At 45.4% G+C, this 21,920-nt stretch overlaps 1 protein-coding gene across 1 annotated transcript in view; it reads left to right on the forward strand.

Moving 5' to 3' along the window:
- Positions 1–21,920, forward strand: part of LOC134966396 (probable glutamate receptor) — a 186,624-nt gene that overhangs the window by 135,487 nt on the left and 29,217 nt on the right. The window contains exons 7-10 of the mRNA XM_063943093.1: positions 523–620; positions 3,279–3,499; positions 17,260–17,485; positions 19,810–20,057. Coding sequence (XP_063799163.1) covers positions 523–620; positions 3,279–3,499; positions 17,260–17,485; positions 19,810–20,057 — 793 coding nt within the window. The remainder of the gene's footprint in view (positions 1–522; positions 621–3,278; positions 3,500–17,259; positions 17,486–19,809; positions 20,058–21,920) is intronic.

Here is a 21,920-nt window from a genome sequence, read left to right on the forward strand (position 1 = left end):
AGGCGCGCGCTGTGCCCTCCGTGTCCCTCCTTCACAGCAGCGGAGGGTTGGAGGGAGGAGAGACAGCAGATTGACATGCAGACGGCTCGTCCGCATGTCAATCTGCGCTAAATAAGTGGTGGCGCCCCCCGCAGCCCTGCGCCTCCAAGCCACTGCGAGGGCTGCGGGGGCAGTAGTTACGCCACTGATACTGGGACAGTCTAAAGCTTTAGCCTGTTGGTGCCTCTGGATCAAGATCCATCTCTACACCCGATGTATTCCCTGTGGAAACCCAGTGTACCTTGCAGAAACATTACTATGGTAAGTCTGCCATAAATCGCCTTTTCTTTAGACACTGATGTATTAACATACTGTAATGAGGTGTATATGACCAAATATTTCCTTTTTTTTTGTTACTTTCATCTTCACAGATTTACATGTAATGCCAGTGCAGTATTAGAGTACTATATGAATACATACATAAAAACATAAAATAAATGTACTCAGAAGCATACAAATGACAATGTATACTTTTATTATCAGGTTAAGTCCTTGGGAGTGGCCCAATCCCTCTAGTGAAGAGAATCAATACACTTTACTGAACAGTCTTTGGTTTGGTGTTGGGGCATTTACACTGCAAGGTAAGGCTCTGCATGGCTCTCATTAAGGTAAGGCTCTGCATGGCAATCATTAGTTCACCATAGCCCTAACTATGTGGAGTTTGAATATTCTCCTAGTGCTCGCGTGGGTTTCCCCTGGGTATTCTAGTTTCTTCCCACACTTAAAAAATATACTGGTAAGTTAATTGGCTCCAGTCAAACATTAACCCTTTTGCAGAGAGAGGAAATGGGTTGCAGGGGTACAAGTACCCAGTGCTACGTGGTGCAGAGGGGTGTAGTATGGTATGCCGGCAGCCTGGGATCCCGGGGGCCAGCACACTGGCGCCGGGATCCAGACCGCCAGCATACCGGCAGCTGGGCAAGTGCAAATGAGCCCCTTGCGGGCTCGCTGCTCTCGCCCCGCTGCGGAAACGGTGGCGCCAGGGGGGTCGTGGTCCGCCAAGAGGGAGAATAATTGTCGGTATGCTGGGTGTCAGGATTCCAGAGCCGGCATATTGAAGACCACCCAGTGCAGAGAACAGGGGGGATGTTCCTTGGTGGGGACAGCCACACAGTGGCCTCTGCTCTGTCTGTGAGAGGGAGTCCCATCCCCTGTGCTTTCCTCAGTTCATCACTTGGTCAGGTAGACTCTGACAGCGCCAGTTGCACCATCTGTGAATTAGAGGCAGCTCACACACAGCTGTGAATCCGTAATAATTCACAACTGTCTGTGAATTAGAGGCAGTTTGCAGCTGTGATCATCAGTGTTGATAGGAGGCAGGATTCAGTCCAGCTCAGATAGCAGACTGATGCCGCTGCACACGCACAAGGTCAGCCCCACCTCCCTAGGGTAAGGGTCAGGTCCCTTGGGCAGTGGGATCAGTTAAGGCATACCTCTCCAGGAGGGACAAAATGCTCTGCTTCTGGACTTTTCTCTTAATCTATGATTGCCGGCACCTGTGTTGAACAGGTTAATGGATAAGAAAGGTGTTTCAGCACAGGTGATGTCAATCATAGAGCATTCTGCCCCTCCTGGAGAGGGTCCTGTTGGGAGGTATGGTTAAGGGTAGTGTAAACAGTTGCACAGTAGTAAAAGTGCAGATACATTTACCAACCAAAGACCAAGATCTATTTCCCTGTAATGTTTTTCCACTAAATGTCCCTCATGAGTAATTGATTATACCTATTTTTAGGAATTACATGCTATAGACACTGCAGTGTGTGTTCTGGTGCTTTGCATAAAAATGTGCACATATCTACTGACACAAGCCTAGAACTACTGTATGTTACTCAGACAAAACCAGGAGAAGATCGAAGAGTGAATGTACTGTAGGCAGATCACACATGTGATTGAATAAAAGAGAAATACAAGTGCAAGATGTTAAAGTTTCAGGGAAAATCAAATAAAGAACACAACAAGCTCTGTGGATGTGACACCTTCAGCCGTGGACTTCTGTGCTAAACTGTTCTAGTAAAAATTATTATAGTTTCAGCACACATTATTGTTATGGGATGCGTTCAGGATGGCGGCGGTCGGGATACTTGCAGTCGTAATCCCAGCTCCGTAATCCCAACACGCGGACAAAACACCGGCGCCGGAATACCAACATCAGTCAAAATTCCGACGCCGGAATCACAATTGTAAGTATGTCAGGAACTGTTAGCGATAGCACATGTGTTTGGTTTTAGGCACCACCGGGGAGGGTTAGGCTGCGGGGAGGGGGGTTAGGGGTAGGGAGGCCAATTCCGGGATGGGGATCGGCGGGATCCAGGGATTTAGGCCCAAAAATGACCGGGTTTCAATCCTGGGATTGGAAGCTCCAATCCCGGGGATTGAGGGTTCAGCGTTTAGTGTCTTCAGGATGCTCAGAAGCTGCCCGGCTCCCCCGCGCAGTGTGATGTGCAGTCAAAGGTCACGCTGCGCCGCCAAGAGAGTGCAGAGGATGTTTCCAAAACGCCCCTGATATATGGTGAGTTATGTGTGCGGGGCGGGTAGGACAGGGCAAGGGGGGCGGCCACATAGGGAAAAGCCAATCCCGGGATTGAACATTTTTCAATCCCGATACCCGGGATTGAAAAAATGGCCCGAGATTGGCCTCCCTACTTAGGGGGGTGGGGTAGGGTAGGATGAGTAAGTATACTTACCAAACCCCTGTCGGGATTCTCACCATCGGGATGCCGCTGTCAATCTTCTGACCGCCAGCATCCCATACGCCAGTAATGCGTATGTATTCCATTGTTAGAGGTGGTGTAACCCATAACAACCAAGTAAACAATACTTTTCGTTTGTCTGCCTGCACTATGCTACTAACACCCTTATTTACCAATGAGTGATAAATTTCACTGTGAGTGATAAAATGCACCAGCCAATCGGCTCCTAACTTCATTGTCACAAGCTGGGTTTGAAAAATGACAGTTAGGAGCAGATTGGCTGGTGCAATTCATCACTCACAGTGAAATTTATCACTCATTAATAAATAAGGGCATAAATTTGACATCTCATTGGCTGCTATAGCTACAGAACATCACTGCTTTTTACAGCATATTCTTTAATTATTCCCAGTTCATGTAACTATTTACAAAACAGTGATAAAGGGACTGAGAAATGGACTCCCAGTCTGTTATATTAGAGAAATATAATTTACTCACTATTTTAATGGTTTACAATAAATAACTTTTTTCTTTTTTTTACTTCCGTAGGTGTTGAGCCTCTGCCAAAATCTTTGTCTGCCCGAATAATTGCAGTCATCTGGTGGTTGTTTTCCATTACCCTGCTGGCTGCGTATATAGCCAGCTTCGCTTCATACCTAAACAACAGCACAGAACAAGTTCCAAAAATTCAGACATTTGATGATTTGTTAAAGCAAAGTAAAATCGAATTTGGGACACTGAGCAGTTCCTCCACTTTTAATTTCTTCAAGGTAACTTTTGACAAAACCAAATTTTGATTTTGTAGATTCACAAACCAGAAATACTACAACAAAATAGAAAACAAGAGTTTTATCACGTCCTGGTGAGATAGGTTGAAGTTGAGATATTCTGCTACTGTAAAGCTAAGTACACACTGTCTGATTTTTTTGGTCGGCTTGACAATCGAACGATTTTTCGGGAAATTGTAGGCACCAATATCTGAGATACGAACTAAAAGATGTTTTTTTTAACGTTACCGATTTTCTGCTGCATCACACTGCATGCACATAGTTACACCTACAAGAATGACATAGTGACAGGAAAACATGGGATTGTGTTTCCATAGTATATTACTCTGGTAAACTTGGCGCTAATGCTGATGGCAGCACTCACAAAATGAATGAATGAATGGCCATGTTGTTGTGAGCAGGAAAGTACACAGCTTAAGTGCTGAGTTCCCTCGGCTTACAGATACGGCACACAAAGGGTCTGATTCATGGCACTTTTACACTGAGGCACGACCTGGGTAGACCCAGCAATAACCCAGGTTATTGCGGCAGTGGAAAAGGGGTATTACAAACATAAATCAGAACCATAGTTCTATTACCACTTTTATATCTGTAAAGCGATTCGGAATATGTGTGCGCTTTATAAATAACTGTTAGTATCTAATAAAGGAGCGCTTATATGTAAAATGCAATACCGATGAAAAAAAGATGTGGTTAATCCAAATATTAGGATTTTAATTACCTACCGATAAATCCTTTTCTCGTAGTCCGTAGAGGATACAGGGGTCCACATTAGTACCATGGGGTATAGACGGGTCAACTTGGAGCCTTGGGCACTTTAAGAAATGAAAAGTGTGCGCTGGCTCCTCCCTCTATTCCCCTCCTACCAGACTCAGTCTAGAAACTGTGCCCGAGGAGATGGACATACCTTGAGAGAAGGATTGAAAGCCCAGTGGTGAGATTCGAACCAGCGCACACACGCCAAGAGGAAAGCCATGCTAACCAAACTTGAACAGGAACAGCAACAGCTGAACCAACAACAATACTTAACCAAGTAACTGTGCAGGAAAACGAAGCACTGGGCGGGCGCCCACTATCCTCTACGGACTACGAGAAAAGGATTTACCGGTAGGTAATTAAAATCCTATTTTCTTTTACGTCCAAGAGGATACTGAGGTCCACATTAGTACCATGGGGATGTACCAAAGCTCCCAAACTGGGTGGGAGAGTGCGGAGGTTCCTGCAGAACTGATTGACCAAACTTGAAGGTCCTCAGAGGCCAAAGTATCGAACTTGTAGAACTTAGCAAACGTGTTCGAACCCCACCAAGTAGCTGCTCGGCAGAGCTGCAAAGCCGAGACACCCCGGGCAGCCGCCCAGGAAGAACCCACAGACCTAGTAGAGTGGGCCTGTACAGATCTTGGAACCGGCAAACCTGCCGAAGAGTGAGCATGCTGGATAGTAAGCCTGATCCAGCAAGCAATAGACTGCTTTGAAGCAGGACACCCAATTTTATTGGGATCATAGAGAACAAACAGCGAGTCCGAGTTTCTGTGATGAGCTGTCCGCTTCACATAAATTTTCAAAGCCCTTACATCATCCAGGTACTTTGAAGTAGAGGAAGTGTCGGTAACCACCGGAACCACAATAGGTTGGTTGATATGAAATGCAGAAACCACCTTTGGAAGAAATTGCTGGCGAGTTTTGAGTTCAGCTCGATCTTCATGAAAAATCAAATAGGGGCTCTTGTGAGACAGTGCCCCCAGTTCCAACACCCGCCTGGCTGAAGCCAGGGCCAACAGTGTAACGGTCTTCCACGTAAGAAACTGTACGTCAACCTCCTGTAAGGGCTCAAACCATTCCGTTTGGAGGAACTGCAACACCACGTTGAGATCCCAAGGTGCCGTGGGAGGCACAAAGGGCGGTTGGATGTGCAGAACACCCTTCAAGAACATCTGAACCTGAGGGAGAGAAGCCAATTGTTTTGGAAGAAAATGGACAAGGCCGAATTCTGGACCTTTATGGAGCCCAGGCGTAGGCCCATATCCACACCTGACTGCAGAAAAAGCAGAAAACGTCCCAGTTGAAATTCCACAGTAGGAAATTTTGTGTTCTCACACCAAGAGACGTATTTCTTCCAAATACGGTGGTAATGCTTAGACTTTACCCCTTTTCTGGCTTGGATTAAAGTTGGAATAACCTTATCCGGGATTCCTTTCCGGGCTAGAATTTGACGCTCAACTTCCATGCCGTCAAACGTAGCTGTGGTAAGTCTTGGTAGACGAACGGCCCCTGTTGCAGGAGATCCTCTCGAAGAGGTGGAGGCCACAGATTCTCCAGGAGCATGTCCAGTAGATCCGCGTACCAAGCCCGTCTTGGCCAGTCCAGAGCAATGAAAATTGCTTGAACCCTTTCCCTTTTTATTCTTTTGAGAATCTTTGGGATCAATGGCAGTGGCGGAAACACATACACCATTTGGTATATCCATGGGGACGCCAGAGCATCCACCGCCACTGCCTGTGGGTCCCTCGACCTGGAACAATATCACTGGAGCTTTTGTTTAGACAAAAGGCCATCATGTCGATTTGTGGAATGCCCCACCGACGTGTCAAGCACCCGAACACTTCCGGGTGGAGGCCCCACTCTCCTGGTGGAGGTCGTGTCTGCTGAGGAAGTCTGCTTCCCAGTTGTCTACTCCCAGAATGAAGATTGCCGACAACGCCACCGCGTGTCTTTCTGCCCAGAGGAGAATTCTTGTCACCTCTGACATTGTTGCTCTGCTCTTCGTTCTGCCTTGTCGGTTTATGTACGTTACTGCCGTCACATTGTCCGACTGAACTTGAATGGCGTGATCTTGAAGAAGATGTGATGCCTGTAGAAAGACGTTGTATATGGCCCTTAGTTTCAGAATGTTGATCGGAAGAATTGGCTTTCTGACTTGACCATTTTCCTTGGAACTGTTCCCCCTGGGTGACTGCCCCCCAACCTCTGAGACTTGCGTCTGTGGTTAGCAGAATCCAATTTTGAATCCCAAACCTTCGGCCCTCGGTCAGGTGAGAAGTCTGAAGCCACCATAAAAGAGAAATCCTGGCTCTTGGCGACAGACGTATCCTCTGGTGCATGTGGAGATGCGATCCGGACCATTTGTCCAACAGATCCAGCTAGAAGGGCCTTGCGTGAAAACGTCCGTACTGTAGCGCTTCGTAGGTGGCTTCCATCTTCCCCAGAAGGCGAATGCAGAGATGCACCGATATCCGGGTTGGTTTCAAGACATCCCGCACCATCGACTGGATTACCAATGCCTTTTCCAATGGAAGGAATACCTTCTGTGCCTCCATATTCAGTATCATCCCCAGGAACGGAAGCCTCCATGTTGGTTCCAGGTGAGATTTTTGGTAGGTTCAGAATTCACCTGTGATGTCGGAGTAGTCGAGTTGAGAGGGCAATGTTGTCCAACAACCTCTCCCTGGATGGTGCCTTGATCAGCAGGTCGTCCAGGTACGGAATTATGTTCACTCCCTGTTTGCGGAGGAGAAACATCATCTCTGCCATTACCATTAAAATAAGATTCCTCATCCTCTCCTGTCACTGTGTCATCCTTGATGTGCAGGACCTCCCTAATAGCTTCTATCGGTGCCTGTATTTCTTTGTGAAAGGGCTGCACCCTCCACCTAAGTCCACCTCACCCTCCTCTGGGTCTGACACATCCACATCATCAGTGTCAGCCTGCAATATGTGGGCCAGTGTACGCTTTTGTGGACAAATGGCAGGGGTATGAGATGCTGACATGGGACTTGAATCTCTATTCATCAGGTCATCCATAGACTGTCTTAATTGTTGTATCTCTTTCTCAGTATGGGACAATTTATTAGAAATATCTGAGATCATCCCTTTTAGAGAAACCAACCATGCTAGTTCAGATCCACTAGTCAGAGAATGAGTACTACCCTGAGTACACTGTAGTGATCCCCCTGGAGAAGAAAAACACTCTGCAGTGCAGGAAACACACTCCTTGCCTGCCATTGTAATGTGAAAGTATACACACATACAGGAGAAAAGTTAAGCCCAGTTAACCCAAACAGAGCCCTTCTAGGGGGACACAGAGTATGCTGGAGCCAGCCACACAGCGCCCTTCTTGCTAAAGCTGAGCTTAGCTGGTTCGTAGACTAAATACCCTTAATAGGGTACTAGTATTCCTATACTGCTCCCCCCCCCCTGCTATGACAGTCTGGTACCGCTGAGGTAATCTGGAGTCCTTGTGGAGGAACTGCATGTCTCTGTCAGGCTGTTCAGTAAGAGCTGCAGAGGTAAAAATAAGAATTTACTTACCGATAATTCTATTTCTCATAGTCCGTAGTGGATGCTGGGACTCCGTCAGGACCATGGGGAATAGCGGGCTCCGCAGGAGACAGGGCACATCTAAAAAAGCTTTTAGGTCACATGGTGCGTACTGGCTCCTCCCCCTATGACCCTCCTCCAAGCCTCAGTTAGGTACTGTGCCCGGACGAGCGTACACAATAAGGAAGGATCTTGAATCCCGGGTAAGACTCATACCAGCCACACCAATCACACCGTACAACTTGTGATCTGAACCCAGTTAACAGTATGATAACACAAACGAAGTAGCCTCTGAACAGATGGCTCACAACAACAGTAATAACCCGATTTTTGTAACAATAACTATGTACAAGCATTGCAGACAATCCGCACTTGGGATGGGCGCCCAGCATCCACTACGGACTATGAGAAATAGAATTATCGGTAAGTAAATTCTTATTTTCTCTAACGTCCTAGTGGATGCTGGGACTCCGTCAGGACCATGGGGATTATACCAAAGCTCCCAAACGGGCGGGAGAGTGCGGATGACTCTGCAGCACCGAATGAGAGAACTCCAGGTCCTCTTTAGCCAGAGTATCAAATTTGTAAAATTTTACAAACGTGTTCTCCCCTGACCACGTAGCTGCTCGGCAAAGTTGTAATGCCGAGACTCCTCGGGCAGCCGCCCAGGATGAGCCCACTTTCCTTGTGGAATGGGCCTTTACAGATTTAGGCTGTGGCAGGCCTGCCACAGAATGCGCAAGTTGGATTGTACTACATATCCAACGTGCAATCGTCTGTTTAGACGCAGGAGCACCCAACTTGTTGGGTGCATACAATGTAAACAACGAGTCAGATTTTCTGACTCCAGCTGTCCTTGAAATATATATTTTTAATGCTCTGACAACGTCCAGTAACTTGGAGTCCTCCAAGTCGCTAGTAGCCGCAGGCACCACAATAGGCTGGTTCAAGTGAAATGCCGAAACCACCTTAGGGAGAAATTGAGGACGTGTCCTCAATTCTGCCCTGTCCGAATGGAATATCAGATATGGGCTTTTGTATGACAAAGCTGCCAACTCCGAAACTCTCCTGGCTGAAGCCAGGGCCAACAGCATGGTTACCTTCCATGTAAGGTATTTTAAATCTACCGATTTTAAAGGCTCAAACCAATGAGATTTGAGAAAATTTAGAACCACGTTCAAATCCCACGGTGCCACTGGAGGCACTATTGGGGGTTGTATATGTAGTACACCTTTGACAAAAGTTTGTACTTCAGGCACTGACGCCAATTCCTTCTGGAAGAAAATTGATAAGGCCGAAATTTGAACTTTAATGGACCCCAATTTGAGGCCCATAGACAATCCTGCTTGCAGGAAATGTAAGAATCGACCCAATTGAAATTCTTCCGTTGGAGCCTTCTTGGCCTCACACCACGCAACATATTTTCTCCAAATGCGGTGATAATGTTGTGCGGTCACTTCTTTCCTGGCTTTAATTAAAGTAGGAATAACTTCCTCAGGAATGCCCTTCTCTTTTAGAATCCGGCGTTCAACCGCCATGCCGTCAAACGCAGCCGCGGTAAGTCTTGGAACATACAAGGTCCCTGCTGAAGCAGATCCCTTCTTAGAGGTAGAGGCCACGGATCCTCCGTGAGCATCTCTTGAAGTTCCGGATACCAAGTTCTTCTTGGCCAGTCCGGAGCTACCAGTATTGTTCTTACTCCTCTTTTCCGTATAATTCTCAGTACCTTTGGTATGAGAGGCAGAGGAGGGAACACATACACTGACTGGTACACCCACGGTGTTACCAGAGCGTCCACAGCTATTGCCTGAGGGTCTCTTGACCTGGCGCAATACCTGTCCAATTTTTTGTTGAGGCGAGACGCCATCATGTCCACCTTTGGTTTTTCCCAACGGTTCACAATCATGTGGAAAACTTCTGGATGAAGTCCCCACTCTCCCGGGTGAAGGTCGTGTCTGCTGAGGAAATCTGCTTCCCAGTTGTCCACTCCCGGGATGAACACTGCTGACAGTGCTACGACATGATTCTCCGCCCAGCGCAGAATCCTTGCAACTTCTGCCATTGCACTCCTGCTTCTCGTGCCGCCTTGTCGGTTTACGTGGGCGACTGCCGTGATGTTGTGGGACTGGATCAACACCGGCTGACCCTGAAGCAGCGATTTTGCCAGGCTTAGAGCATTGTAGATCGCTCTTAGCTCCAGTATATTTATGTGAAGAGACGTCTCCAGGTTTGACCACACGCCCTGGAAGTTTCTTCCCTTTGTGACTGCTCCCCAACCTCGTAGGCTGGCATCCGTAGTCACCAGGACCCAGTCCTGTATGCCGAATCTGCGGCCCACTAACAGATGGGCAGTCTGCAACCACCACAGGAGAGACAACCTTGTTCTCGGTGACAGTGTTATCCGCTGATGCATGTGCAGATGCGATCCGGACCATTTGTCCAGCAGATCCCACTGAAATGTTCGTGCATGGAATCTTCCGAATGGAATCGCTTCGTACGAAGCCACTATCTTTCCCAGGACTCTTGTGCATTGATGTACTGACACAGTTCCTGGTTTTAGGAGGTTCTTGACAAGTTCGGATAACTCCCTTGCTTTCTCTTCCGGGAGAAATACCTTTTTCTGAACCGTGTCCAGAATCATGCCCAGGAACAGCAGATGTGTTGTCGGGGTCAATTGAGATTTTGGAAGATTTAGAATCCACCCGTGTTGCTGAAGCACTACTTGTGTTAGCGCTACACCGACTTCCAGCTGTTCTCTGGACTTTGCCCTTATCAGGAGATCGTCCAAGTAAGGGATAATTAATACGCCTTTTCTTCGTAGAAGAACCATCATTTCGGTCATTACCTTGGTAAAGACCCGAGGGGCCGTGGACAACCCAAACGGCAGCGTTTGAAACTGATAATGACAGTCTTGTATCACGAACCTGAGATACCCTTGGTGTGAGGGGTAAATCGGGACATGTAGATAAGCATCTTTTATGTCCAAGGACACCATGAAGTCTCCTTCTTCCAGATTCGCTATCACTGCTCTGAGTGACTCCATCTTGAACTTGAATTTCTTTATGTACAGGTTCAAGGATTTCAGATTTAGAATAGGCCTTACCGAACCGTCCGGTTTCGGTACCACAAATAGTGTGGAATAATACCCCTTTCCCTGTTGTAGGAGGGGTACCTTGACTATCACCTGCTGAGAATACAGCTTGTGAATGGCTTCCAAAACCGACGTCCTTTCTGAGGGAGACGTTGGTAAAGCAGACTTTAGGAACCGGCGAGGGGGAGACCTTTCGAACTCCAGCATGTAACCCTGAGATACTATCTGCAGGACCCACGGGTCCACTTGTGAGTGAACCCATTGATTGCTGAAAATCTTGAGTCGACCCCCCACCGTTCCTGAGTCCGCTTGTAAAGCCCCAGCGTCATGCTGATGGCTTTGTAGAAGCCGGGGCGGGCTTCTGTTCCTGGGCAGGGGCTGCTTGCTGCCCTTTCTTACCCTTTCCTCTGCCTCGCGGCAGATAAGACTGTCCTTTTGGTCGCTTTTTATAGGAGCGAAAGGACTGCGGCTGAAAAGACGGTGTCTTTTTCTGTTGGGAGGTAAAAAAGTGGATTTGCCAGCAGTTGCCGTGGCCACCAGGTCCGAAAGACCGACCCCAAACAATTCCTCTCCTTTATATGGCAATACTTCCATATGCCTCTTGGAATCCGCATCACCTGACCACTGTCGCGTCCATAAACTTCTTCTGGCAGATATGGACATCGCGCTTACTCTTGATGCTAGAGTACAAACATCCCTCTGAGCATCTTGCATATAAAGGAAAGCATCCTTTAATTGCTCTAGAGTCAATAAAATACTGTCCCTATCCAGGGTATCAATATTTTCAGTCAGAGAATCCAACCACACTACCCCAGCACTGCACATCCAGGCTGAGGCTATTGCCGGTCGCAGTATAACACCAGTATGTGTGTATATACTCTTCAGTGTAGTTTCCAGCCTCCTATCTGCTGGATCCTTGAGGGCGGCCGTATCAGGAGACGGCAACGCCACTTGCTTTGATAAACGTGTGAGCGCCTTATCCACCCTAGGGGGTGTTTCCCAGCGCGCCCTAACCTCTGGTGGGAAAGGGTATAATGCCAATAACTTCTTGGAAATTAGCAGTTTTCTATCGGGGTTAACCCACGCTTCATCACACACGTCATTCAATTCCTCTGATTTTGGAAAAAATACAGGTAGTTTTTTCACCCCCCACATAATACCCCTTTTTGAGGTACCAGCAGTATCAGAGATCTGCAAAGCCTCCTTCATTGCCGTGATCATATAACGTGTGGCCCTATTGGAAAATACGTTTGTTTCTTCACCGTCGACACTAGATTCATCTGTGTCGGTACCCGTGTCGACTGACTGAGGTAAAGGACGTTTTACAGCCCCTGACGGTGTCTGAGACGCCTGAACCGGTACTAACTGGTTTGCCGGGCGTCTTATTTCGTCAACTGACTTTTGTAATGTGCTGACATTATCACGTAATTCCATAACTAAAGCCATCCATTCCGGTGTCGACTCCCTAGGGGGTGACATTACCATCATCGGCAATTGCTCTGCCTCCACACCAACATCGTCCTCATACATGTCGACACACACGTACCGACACACAGCAGCCACACAGGGAATGCTCTAATCGAAGACAGGACCCCCTAGCCCTTTGGGGAGACAGAGGGAGAGTTTGCCAGCACACACCAAAAGCGCTATAAATGTATATAAACAACCCTAGAAGGTGTTGTTTACTATATATGCGCTCTTAATATATAAATATCGCCAATTTATGCCCCCCTTCTCTTTGTTACCCTGTTTCTGTAGTGCAGTGCAGGGGAGAGACCTGGGAGCCTTCCTCACCAGCGGAGCTGAGCAGAAAAATGGCGCCGAGTGCTGAGGAGAATAAGCTCCGCCCCTTTTTCGGCGGGCTTTTCCCCGGTTTTTAAGAAACTGGCCTGGGTTAAAATACATACATATAGCCTTAATGGCTATATGTGATGTATTTATTTTGCCACTAAAGGTAATTATATTGCTGCCCAGGGCGCCCCCAGCAGCGCCCTGCACCCTCCGTGACTGAGTCAGTGAGCCGTGTGACAACAATGGCGCACAGCTGCCGTGCTGTGCGCTACCTTCAAGAAGACTGAGGAGTCTTCTGCCGCCTGCTTTCCGGACCTCCGTTCTGCCGTCTCTTCAGCGTCTGTAAGGGGGATCGGCGGCGCGGCTCCGGGACGAACCCCAGGCTGACCTGTGTTCCGACTCCCTCTGGAGCTAAGTGTCCAGTAGCCTAAGACTCCAATCCATCCTGCACGCAGGTGAGTTGGAAATCTCTCCCCTAAGTCCCTCGATGCAGTGATCCTGTTGCCAGCAGGAATCACTGAGATTGAAACCTAAAAAAAAACTTTTCTAAACAGCTCTTTAGGAGAGCCACCTAGATTGCACCCTCTCGGACGGGCACAAAAACCTAACTGAGGCTTGGAGGAGGGTCATAGGGGGAGGAGCCAGTACGCACCATGTGACCTAAAAGCTTTTTTAGATGTGCCCTGTCTCCTGCGGAGCCCGCTATTCCCCATGGTCCTGACGGAGTCCCAGCATCCACTAGGACGTTAGAGAAATGGCACTGGTAACCCACTGGATCCGCTCAAATTGAAGCCCCACCCCCTTAATGGCGCGTGGTCTTCCCATATTTTTTATACTGGCTGAGGTTATATGTTTGGTTTACAGTGGGTTAGAACCCCTGTAAACATAGTGCAAGTGTGGGTATAGTTGTGGCTTCAGCGCGCCCCTCACAGCGGAACATGCTATGTCTCTGAAGCCTGGAGCCACAGCCTGTCAGTGCTGCTCTCCTACCACTAACCTTTAGCGGTGAATCTCCGCTGTGTCCGGCTGGTCCCCTCTGCCGTGCAGTGTGTCTCTGACCGTTGGCGCAATGTGGTGATGTCAGCGCTAGGTCCATATATCGCACCCAGCCTCAATCGTTCAACATGTTTCAGGATGTTCCGCCCTTATTCATGGATCCACGCTGCGTGGCAGAGGGGGCCAGCCGGACATAGCGGAGATTCACCGCTAAAGGTTAGTAAGCGACAGCGCCAAATTAGTCAGCCTGTGCTCTAACCTAAATGCGGCTCCTGTCACTGGCACCTATTACGGAACCCACTGCAGTTATAACTGCACGGACCCTGTGCATTCATTTATGCAGAAAAGAACATTTACATTATTTGGAAAAAGCACCCAGATAAGAAACGCATTAGAGGGAGAATTTGTTGATCATTCTACAACTTTAAAGTCCATGGTGTCTTGGTCTACAAGCTGGAAGCTAAGGACGGCCAAACGTGACTCTCTAAACCTGAACCACCGGCTGGGTCTCCAATAACGAGGACGCGGCCAACCAGCTGACGGGGTGAGTCAGATCTGCCTAGATGTCCACGTACAAGCGGCTCCAGCATCCCTTGCTCCCGTGAGCTGACACAGACGGGTGAGAGACGGACATCACATACCACTGCGTGCAGCGCAAGATCCCACCAGCGGCTGTAAAAAGGCTGGAGTGGTAAGCTGCATACACACGGCATTTGAGCAGCGATCACACTGTGGGACAAGTACTTCAAAGATTATTTGCATTTCTTTATAACACACTGTGGGACAGTACCTATACAGCTCAATTGTATTCTCATACAAGAGACCCCACTTTGCAATTGGAAATCAATAAGAGTGTGCAAAAGTCTTCATACCATGCACAGCAATACAGGTCATGTGGAGTGATAGGCTGCGTGTACACAGCATATGAGCAGCAATCACACTGTGGGACAGTACCTTAAAGTTTATATATATTCTTTTATAACACACCTGTGTAACAGTACTTTAAAGCCCATTTGTATTCGTTTATAAGAGATCTTCATTTGGAATTGGATATCAATTAGAGTGTGCAAAAGTGTTCATACTGTGTATGGTAATATAGGCTGTGATTTTTTTAATAGATGTTTAAATTAGGAAAAGTGTTAGATGACATGTATACATGAATTTTATATAGTAAAAGTGAAAGCAGGTTTTTGTGAATTTTTTTATTCATATAAGTGATATTTTGTATAAAAATAAAACCAGATGGTTGCTTATTATACAAGCGTTTTCATTCATATATGCACCGTATAGTAATATAGCGCAAACAGTCATTTTCTTTTTTGATTACTTGGATTAACCACAGCTTTTTTTCACAGGTATTGCATTTTACATACCGTATAAGCGCTCCTTAAAACCACTTAACGGGCATGGTCAGATTTCATGCGACTGCGCAGTCCCACCCTGTCCCCCCGTTTTTGATGAGGAGATCCATTCTGCAGATGTGCATAATATAATGTTTAAATATTTAGAAAAATACTTTTTAAACTTTAGTAAATAAAATAAATTTAACAAAACAATGTTATTAACAGTTTTGAAGGGAAAAAATCGTCAGTTAAGTGGTTAATTGGATACCAACATTTGCTGTTATTACAGGTGCTGCTACACATTTTATATATTCATTAGCACGGATTTTACCTCATTTTCTAATCTATATAAATAACTGGTAATAATAATATCTAAATGCTGGGTCACATCCGGGATTATGTAGCCGGCTCCAAGCTGGATGCAAACCAGCTGAAACCCTAATTAGACTGACGGCGAGCAGGGCCATTTCTAGCCAATATGGCTCCAAGTGCGAACATTATAAAATGCACCTCCTCCCACAGGAAATTATTTTTTTTAAATGGTGAAAAAGGGGGCATGGCTACAATAAAAGGGGCATGCCCTTGCAGGAAGACTACCTTACACCCCAGTTGTGCCCCTGACACTATATTATGCCCCTTACAAATTATGGCACACACAGACAACTTACTTTTAAAGTGACTGCTCATTGTCTGGGGTTGGTGCCCCTCTCTCCCTTCTCCTGGCCACCAGCATGTCAGCGCGATCCCAGCACTCCTGGGTGCCAATCTAAACTTCTGTGTTTCCTGTTACTAGAGGTTCAGAAGGACCTCTATCATATCTCCGCTTAGGCAGCGGTCATTTTGGCAGGGACATTTTCAGCTGTATTACATGCAGACGGCCAGTCCGCAAGTAATAAAGCTGCAGACAGTGGCCACAGCGCTCTGTGCGATCGCATGCAGGGCCGCCATCAGAAATTCTGGGGCCCAGGACTCGCAAAATAGGCAGGGCCACCCCAGAATAAATAAATAAAGTAAAAAAATATATTAAAGAAATATTATATATATATATATATATATATATATATATATACATACACACACACACACACACACACACACACACACACACACACACACACTTTCTCTCTCCCACAACTTACCTATCATAGGCTGGCCGAAGGTGTAGCAGCCGGGTCCCATGTAGCTCCGCCCCCTTCTCATGACCGAGATCTGGCACTGTCACAGGAGAGGGGAGAGTAGCTGCAAGCTTCTATTGAAAAGGCTGTACCAAAATAGCCGCCGCCTCAGAGGAGACAGTTATTAAAGATACTAGAGGAGCCTCCTCTAGTTTCTTTAATAACTGTCTCCACTGAGGCGGCGACCATTTTTGGAGGGACGTTTACAATAGAAGCTTTCAGAGTCCTCTCCCCCTCCTTTGACAGCCAGAACTCGGTAATGAAAAGTGGGAAGAGCATCATGGCGGCGGATGGCGGTATGAGCGGGCCGGGCCCTCTCCTGCCTGTCAGAGAGGCCGGGCCCGGGACATCTGGCCCCCCCGATGGTGGGCCTGATTGTTTGGCTCGCCCGGTCTTAGAACAAGCCCTGGCGACAAACCCTGGAATATTGCAAGGTCTCTGACATCAGCGGTCACGTGTGCAGTGCCAGAGGTAGGAGATGAGATCATCTCCTAGCGCCGGCTCTCTCTATGCAGTAAATGGGTACCGAGTTGCATCGACACGGCTTACCCGGTTACACTGCACCATGACCTGGGTCCTTCCCGTCACCAACCCTGCAAGCTAGCGGGGTTGGCTTCCTGGGTCACTGGACTTGGGTAAACCCTATTACACTGAGCCGCTCTCGGGTTATCACAGCAAAAACCCAGGTTTTAGTGGCAGTGTAAAAGCGGTATATGTGTTGTCCCTGTAGCAGCTACAACTCTTACTATGCCACTGTCGGTCAGTAATACCCCCAACCACAAGTGTGCCGGAGCTCTTCTTTAAAGGAATGGGCACCATGGCGGTCAGTGGAAATATGCCTCATTCTGGCTGCATCTTGTTAAAATTGTAACTGGATTCTGCAGCCACTGAGGATAAAGGGAATGTAGATAGTTCATGAGATCGTGCTGCACTGCTACAGATTATTTTATGCATTCTGAAAGTCTATTGGAAAAGTTCTGTGTTTTTAGTAAAATAAAAACGAAAAATGTTTCGATGTTGCACTCTCAGAATTCTAAGAACCCAACATTCCGAAAGATATATGAGTACATGGACAAAAGAAAAGACCGCGTTATGGTGAATACATTTGCTGAAGGTGTAAAACGAGTGAGGGAGTCAAACTACGCCTTCCTGGGAGAATCCATTAGTCAGGACTTTGTGGTGGCCAAACAGTGCGACCTTGTTCGTGCCCCGGAAGTGATTGCAGGCAGAGGATATGGAATTGTTGCCTCAACAGGTATTTTTATGTCTCATTTACTAATTATTTTCTTGAATACAGTATGATGTAGAAATTACCCATTATCATATCTTTCTATCTAGCAGACTGGGAGCAGGATGTAGAACGCATTGCAGTTCGAATGCGACACATCCCACCACTGATTGCATGCACAGAAGCTTTTAATAATGTCGTAGGCATGTACAATTGCTATTAAAATAGCAAAGGACGGCCCTTCCTTTAAGCCATGGGTCTTCAACCTGCTGCCCTCCACCTGCTATGGAACTACACATCCCAGCATGCCTTGCTTCAGTTTTGGCATACCGTAATAGCAAAACTGTGGCAAGGCATGCTGGGATGTGAAGTTTCACTGCAGCTGGAGGGCCACAGGTTGAAGACCCATGCTTTAAGCGCTGTCCTTTTGATGAAAGGACTTCTGGGTTTATGGCCGCATTTTGCTATTAGTACATCTAAACTGAAAGTCCTAATTATTTTGGACATTTACATTCAAAGTCATGTTGCAATAACATTTTTTTTTCTAAAGATTTATTTTATCTTGCAAACGGTCGTGCAAGAAAGTCCACAGCAGAACTTTGTGTTACAACATCATGCACCTATTTTTGAGCTCATTTACTGTATCTACAGTCACTTTTATGTGAAACCCTTGGATCGGTGTGTAATTATGGAGGTACCTGAGGCAGTTCAAAAGTTTTCTGATCAGAGAAGATGGGCAGATTGGGCATAACTAGCTAATTGTACTCTAGGAAATGACAGAAATACCGTTGAAGGGTGGAGGTTAACCATTGAAATATACAGAAGCAATATTTATTTATTAAGCTATTTATATGGCTCACACATTATGCAGCATTTTACAAAATAATATTTAGTCATTCACATCTTACTGTCTATATTCTATATTGTTTTGATGGAAACACACACGGGTTAATTTTTCTAAAACAAGCCAATTGACCCACAAGTATGTTTATGGGGGGTGATTCCGAGTTGTTCGCTCGCAAGCTGCCGCCTACTGGGAGTGAATCTTAGCTTATCAAAATTGCGAACGAAAGGTTCTCAAAATTGTGAATAGAAATTTCTTTGCAGTTTCTGAGTAGCTCGAGACTTACTCTTCCAGTGCGATCATTTCAGTGCTTGTCGTTCCTGGTTTGACGTCACAAACACACCCAGCGTTCGCCCAGACACTCCCCCGTTTCTCCAGACACTCCCGCGTTTTTCCCAGAAACGGTAGCGTTTTTTCACACACACCCATAAAACGGCCAGTTTCCGCCCAGAAACACCCACTTCCTGTCAATCACATTACGATCACCAGAACGAAGAAAAAACCTCGTAATGCCGTGAGTAAAATACCAATCTTCATAGCAAATTTACTTGGCGCAGTCGCAGTGCGAACATTGCGCATGCGCAATAAGCGGAAAATCGCTGCGATGCGAAGAAAATTACCGAGTGAACAACTCGGAATCACCCCCATGGAGTGTTTTAGGACACCAGAACACGCAGGGGAAACCCACACAAACATCATAAAAACATACAAACTCAACACAGATAATGCCTTGTTCTCTTCCGCATTTGTTTTCTTTGTGTTATTTGTCACTTATAATCATTTGTTACTTTACTACATCAATTTATTAATACAACATTCCACGCTCACCACATATTCAGTATTTGCACTTAACGTGCTGTTGTCCTATTTTAAGTTAGACTGGAGCCCTAGGAGTATATTTACTAAAGGGTGATTTATTTTTATAATTTTACACCGATTTAAATCAAAGTTATGGTTCAGGAACTAAAACATACATTTGCTGACAGATGGTATTTTATATCGATTTTGTCAGTAAATGTGTGTTTTAGCCCCTGAAACACATCGATTGGACCCCAATATATTCCTGAATAGCCAAAGTCAGATAACATTATATTCATTATTGTTATATATATTTTCACATATGATCAAAATTCTTTTCTCTAAAAAAAAATATATGTGTTATGTTAATTAATAAATTAATTTTTTAAGGTATATCTAATAAAAATTATTATTTTATTCAAGACTACTATACTATGCTAATCTAATTTTGCTTCAGATAAGAGTGCTCCCTCCCAGGGTTGTCTTGTCTCCTTTCCAGTACATTTTGCAATACTTGTGTTTATGACCTTGGGAGCACCATTGACCGTCAAAATTGTTTCTACCAATTAGACATTTTGTCAAGGTGGACTTTTGATAAATTAAGGGGAAATATACCCCATGAGTGTCAGTTTACCTCTGAAGCAACCATCTATTGAACGTGAGTTCCTGTGCGACTTTCCTAACCCAACCTTTGCTACAATCCATACAGATTCAGCACTTCTCAGGCCCCTGACACTCGCCATTCTGGAGCAATTTGAATTGGGAAATCTAGAGTATTTACACCAGAAGTGGTGGGATAAAACATGTACAACTGAAGACCATGCTGGCTGGGTTCCTGTGCAAGCTACAACCCTGGGCGGAATCTTCCTCATTCTGGGCATTGGTCTTGCTCTGGGACTGATCGTTTCATTCATTGAATTGGTGTGTAAAACAAAGATCAATGCTTATCAACAGAAGGTATGCATTTTTTTTTTTTAAACATATTTTTTATTGAAGCAATATATGTAATACATACGTAAATTTTCACAGTAGGTCAAACCTATATCAAATAGGAAAAAGCGTAAGGGGAGTAAATAATATTACAACCGAGTCCCCAATCAAGAGACATTTTAAACACAGTACAAACAACAATATTACACTTATATAGAACATGCCTCTCGGGGCTTCAGTAACCATCAGATTAAAAGCTGGTCTAGTCAGCTGACCCGGACGCGTGCAGGTGAGGATAACAAATAAAAATAATAATAAATAAATAAAAAATAAATAAAATAAAAAACCCCAGTGCCCTTATGCCAACTTCCTCCCAGTCGTCTACCGAGCTGAGAATGGCAGTCAGTCCTATAGCACAATCGGTGGATCCCCCGCAATCGTTCTAGTCAAAAACCATTCTGTATTAGAGAAAGAGTTATGGAGCTGTGTTCTGACTGCTATCGACAAGGTCGTTATATAGCTTTCCCATACTTCACAGAAGGTATGCATTTTATATATTCTACAGTATAAAGGGTATATGAAAAAATAAAGCTTATTATATGGTTAGAAATAATGAAGAAATTCCTCAGAATCATCAACCAATAAAAGCTAAAGCTGAGCATACACTATACAATTATCTGCCAAATCTGTCTTGTTGTAATGAAAATTTGGTAATGTATGGGAGCAATGGACAATTGACCATTTGCTCCCAAACACTGGAAAACAAAAAAAAAACGGTCATTCATACAAATTGGTTAAATCCATGATTTAACCAACATGCAGTTACTAAGATTCTGGCAGAAACTGTTATTTCAAAGCTATTAACCGCCATATTGTCAGAGGTAAGATATTAAATACATGAACCTTAAACTTTACCTTAACTTTAATACTGGTCTAAACTAAAGACACAAGACAACAATGTAGTGTTCAAAAATGGGCATAGTAGGTTAAAATCGACATACTGTACTCCTACACTGCAGCAAGATGGCCACTGCACTGCTCCTTTTTCCTGCCACATACGGTTATCAGTAAGAGCCAAGCCCACCACTATACCATAAACTTAAATAAGAAACTAAACTCCTTAAAACAACAAAAACACTTTCAAAAATTAAAATACACCATCTTCTATCATCTGCACACCATCACTCCAGAACAGGTGGGAATCCTGAAACCAAATTAAAGGACGATTCACCACCAAATCCCCAAATCCATTCCACAACATGTCTAGCCACCCATGCATGAAACTTCTTCCTAGACTTCTCAATAGATGCCCCACTTTGGCTGCTGCAGAAATAGAGTGGAGGATGTGTAGGATAGATCATGTCAAACAAACTTACTAGGCTTTTATGAAACGGTTAGTGTAAACCTTGATCAGGGTAAGGAGGTGGATGTAATCTTTTTAGACTTTGCTAAAGCTTTCGACCCAGTACCGCACATGAGACTTGTCTATAATTTACAAGAACTAGGGCTAGGGAGCACAATATGCACTTGGGTCAGAAATTGGTTAGATAATATGGAGCAGAGCGTTGTGGTAAATGGAACTTTTTCAAATTGGACTGAAGTACTAAGTGGTGTGCCACAAGGGTCTGTACTTGGACCACTATTGTTCAACATTTTTATTAACGATCTAGCAGTAGATCTGGAGAGCATGGTGTCAATTTTTGCAGACGATACCAAATTGTGTAAGGTTATAAATATGGAGGGAGATGCTGAGTCTCTTCAGAACAACTTAGTTAAACTGGAAGCATGGGCAGCAAAATGGAAAATGAGCTTCAATACAGACAAGTGTATAAGGTAATGCACTTTGGTAGCAAGAACAAAAATAACACCTACATACTAAATGGGATAAAA

The sequence above is a fragment of the Pseudophryne corroboree genome, chromosome 10, assembly GCF_028390025.1.
Source record: "Pseudophryne corroboree isolate aPseCor3 chromosome 10, aPseCor3.hap2, whole genome shotgun sequence".
NCBI classification, from domain to species: domain Eukaryota; kingdom Metazoa; phylum Chordata; class Amphibia; order Anura; family Myobatrachidae; genus Pseudophryne; species Pseudophryne corroboree.